At 39.0% G+C, this 4,172-nt stretch overlaps 1 protein-coding gene across 1 annotated transcript in view; it reads left to right on the forward strand.

Moving 5' to 3' along the window:
* LOC107553145 (pleckstrin homology domain-containing family A member 6-like) overlaps nucleotides 1-4,172 on the forward strand; it is a 66,404-nt gene that overhangs the window by 21,675 nt on the left and 40,557 nt on the right. Inside the window, exon 2 of the mRNA XM_016235307.1 lies at nucleotides 3,990-4,073. Within this exon, the coding sequence (XP_016090793.1) occupies nucleotides 3,990-4,073 (84 nt within the window). The remainder of the gene's footprint in view (nucleotides 1-3,989; nucleotides 4,074-4,172) is intronic.

The raw sequence follows: 4,172 nt of genomic DNA on the forward strand, positions 1-4,172 counted from the left end.
TACACAGAGTAAGGAGAAATGTCTGATAGGACGATGGCGAATGATTTGCAGATCCTGAGCACCAATGTCAGGTTAACATCGTGATGTCTGTCATCTATCGGCTCAACCCTAGTCCATAGACAATTAAATTCAATCTGAATTGAGTATATATGACAAAGTGACATTTTAATACGTCTGACTTAGTGCTTTTAATGCTGAGCTTGTCTCAGTGTGAAATACAGATCTCATTATTTCTATGTGGAGGTGATGTGTGTGTCTCTGGGTAAGGTTTGACAAGGGGCTGGTACAGATGCAAAGCCGTCTACCTGAGTGGATAACGTCTTTTGTTTTTTGCCTGGGCCACTCCCCTTCACCACAGCCAAGGCTGTGATGGACATCCCAGGGGAGTTCTGGTCATGACTTCTCAGTTTGGCTTGGGGGTAGCATCTACATCTCAATCTGATTTGTGATAGGAGGCCCTACGTGTGTTTGTGAGGAAGAGAGAGAGAGAGTTGGACGAAACCAGTAACCAAATAAGCTGAGCCGAGCAGCTCTAGAAGGCAAGAGAGCCAGAATGAGATATAGAGGTTGAGCCAGTGAGGGAGAAAGAGAGAGAGAGTGTGTGTGAAGCTGGCTGGCAACAGCACACATGCTCAAGGAGAGAAAAGAGGACAGCAATTATTGTATCCAACACCCTACAGCTCCTGCAATACAGGCTCGCTGTTGTCGGCATCACAAAACTGCTATTCTCTCCACCTGGCCTCATCCCACTGACTTATATGATTGATCCGGAGGAAAATGCTGAAGTTCCGCGCGGACCGGCGAGTGAGGTAGGTAAGGCAGGATGTTGGGAATGAGTTTATAGCGGCAGACAGCGGTGTGAGGGGAAACTCTGAGCTGGAGGTCAGGCAGGACTGCAATGCAGTGCCGGCTTTCCCATGGACTATCTTTACAAGATATTGAGGTTTATTCGCGTGAAGTTTGAATTGTGTTGACACCTCATTTGTGTCCTTCCTGGATTCCAGTGTTGATGCCTTTATAAGCTCCATTATGATGCTGCTAAATCATTTCTTGTTCGCTAACGACTCAAGCATTGATTAGTAGTCATATTAGCGATGTTTATGAGCCTCTTTGACTGGTGCCTCTATGTAGGTTTATAGGTTACACACGAGCAGGCGTGCTCAGTTGCAAAACCACATTGGAGCACGCACATGTACGCTCACACACCTCAACCTGATTTTGGTGGCTGGGCTGTTGTGCTAGATTTATCTAAACGTTTGTCCTCTGATGTTATATGGAGCGCTGGGCTCTGATATATGTACCTTTTTGGTGTCAAGAGGTAGATGCCTTCAGCATGAGTGTATTCTTGGCTTGTGTTTCTTGTCCCCGACCTATCAGGTCGCGTGTGTGTTGTGTGTCTGTGTATACAGAGACTGCACAGTTTGTGTTCTGTTTGTGTAGTCCTTAAGTGGTTGATGCCAAGAATTTGGCATGTTGTTCGAGTGCACTTCTATAGCCTACTTAAACAACACTGAAGTGATAAGTCTGCTGTATGTAGGAATACCATCAAACTGAAATGATAGAACAAGAGCAAGACGAATATAAGGGTCTCGAGTCTAGTGTCTTTTTAGGAGAGCCAAGAAATTGTTAACTGATGGCCATCGGTTAACACATTGATCTGGGGTCAGGATTTCAGATGTGTAAACTTTGGGGTTAAGTTTCTTACTTGCATATTTATAAGGTTAATATTATTGGACAAATTGAAATATGTGACTTGTACTCATGTGGAATTATCATCTCATAAATTCGCTAGTAATATTGGCTACGTTTTAAACTTTTCTCTGGTAATGAAATTAAACAGAGCACAAAAGTTTATGCAACTGCACATGAATATTTCATGCAACAAGAATTGTTAAGTTTAAGATTGGTTGTTGGTTGCTAACTAACTCGCCGTAAAATGCTAGCACCTTCACAATATACATGTAGTGTGTCTTTAGCTCAGACAGTAGCTAGCAACTGCAAGAACTAATCAAATTTAGTTAATGTTGATGTGAACAAAAACATCTCCCAGTTGTGTAAATGTAGACATTTAGCACTTCAAATCAACTTAGCATAACATTTAGCAGGACTTCATAACCCAGGGTTAAAAGTGCTGCTAACTCCCTTTCAAAATGTGAAATATTTATTTACTTAAGGTCATAGTGGCCTTAACCCTGGGTTAGCTTTTTTTTAACCCCAGGTTAAGCGTAGTGTGAAAAGCCTTACAGCAGTCATTAGGTCATGTTAGCTTAGCAATGTTGTCTGGTTTAAATATGGATTGAACTCTAGCTAGTTGATCATCATTGTCATGTGACAGTCATAATATTAAATGCATTAAATGTATTGCCTTCACTTATTTACATTTATCATGACTTGAAGACAACAAGGAAAATTCAAGGCTAAATTATGCAAATAATGAAATGCAATTAGCCACATACTATAATTCTGCATCGTTACAGTAACATTTTAAATATGTTCATAAACCTTTATAAGGGAGAAGAAAACACTATATAGTTTGCTGTCGGTGTCCAAGGCTGTGTGTCCAATACTTTTAGCTTTAGCTGATTTAGCTAGCTAAATTAGACAGATGCCAACATGGATTGTTTGAATAACATTCTCTCATTCTCAAATATTTTTAGTGCTGTGTTGGGTCACCACTTGTTATTTTAGTAAGTTTGTTATGTGTTTTTGTCTTTTTTTACTACTTATTACTTCAAATCAAATATTTTGATCAAACTTTAATTTTTATTTCAGTTTTAGTGTTAGTAATTTTTATACTTAACAATATAAACTTATTTTCTTATAGTATATTTATATAAAATATTTTCTAACTATCTTATCTAGTTTCTAACTTTCCAGTTCATTTATTTTTCTTATATTTACATTTTATTTTATTTCAGCTTTATTTAAATGAGCAAAAACTATTTTAATAGTTTAGTTTTAGTTCACAATAACAAACCTGCACTTGTCCAATGTAAAATCTGGTTCCTGAAGCAAAACAAGTTTAAATTTGACTTTACTCTAACTGTAGAATGACTAAAATTGTATCTTATGGCCTGGATCTGCTCTAAATGCTAGTTTGAATGTCTCTGCATTCATGGCTCTCTGAGTGAAACAGGTTAACCAAACCCTCACAGAGAAAATGTATTTGCTTGCTCCCTGTTCAGCAGTTGTAAAATCAATAGACAGGAAAGTGATACTTTACTCTAACTGTAGAATGACTAAAATTGTATCTTATGGCCTGGATCTGCTCTAAATGCTAGTTTGAATGTCTCTGCATTCATGGCTCTCTGAGTGAAACAGGTTAACCAAACCCTCACAGAGAAAATGAGAAAATGTATTTGCTTGCTCCCTGTTCAGCAGTTGTAAAATCAATAGACAGGAAAGTGACATGCAGCAATGCAAACACTTGTAGGATTTACACCCGAGAGACAAGTTACAAGTGCACATCCACAGGGAGTACACACGAGCCGAGGTCAGAGAAAGTGCGACAGGAAGTTGAACTCCAGGCTTCAGGCACTGTATATGGACAAAAGACATGTGTTCTCTGAATATAGACTCAATATAATAGGTGTGTAAGAACTCTGACATGTTATGGTGCTAGAACTGTTCTTGTTGATATTTTGACATTGAGCACAAAGCTGTCCACACTTAACACACTCTTTCACAAGAGCTGACAGTCATTAATTTCCACAGCAGTTATCTCGTATGGACTTACAAAGAAAGTGGCCATGTTTTGATCAGACCTGATGTTGTAATGCTGAATTATTAATAAAGAAGGGATGTGCCTGCTGTGAAACAGGTTTTAAGCCACAAAAATGAATTGTGGAGCATCTTAAACAAATGGAAAATAAGTTCCAGCTGCTGTTGGCTTGATATTCTTCCAGACACAGTTTTTGAAATATTTTTGTGGATGGATTGAAACGTGTTTGTCAATGAAATCCTGAGCAGCTTTTTTTTCTTCTTTTCAGTCAAAATGACCCTAACGGAACAGCTGGACACCAGCAAGTGATCCAGACACATCTAGAAGAGAACGGACCTTTGAAACCCTTTCTGTGAGTGATCTTTTGTTTATTCATTTGTAAATATGCTGCTGCTTTTATACTGCCTTTGTTAAATCTGTGGGGGGGGGGGGGGGGGGGGGTGTTTTTTTA

This window comes from Sinocyclocheilus grahami, unplaced genomic scaffold (assembly GCF_001515645.1).
Source record: "Sinocyclocheilus grahami isolate Dianchi unplaced genomic scaffold, SAMN03320097.WGS_v1.1 scaffold2.1, whole genome shotgun sequence".
NCBI lineage: Eukaryota > Metazoa > Chordata > Actinopteri > Cypriniformes > Cyprinidae > Sinocyclocheilus > Sinocyclocheilus grahami.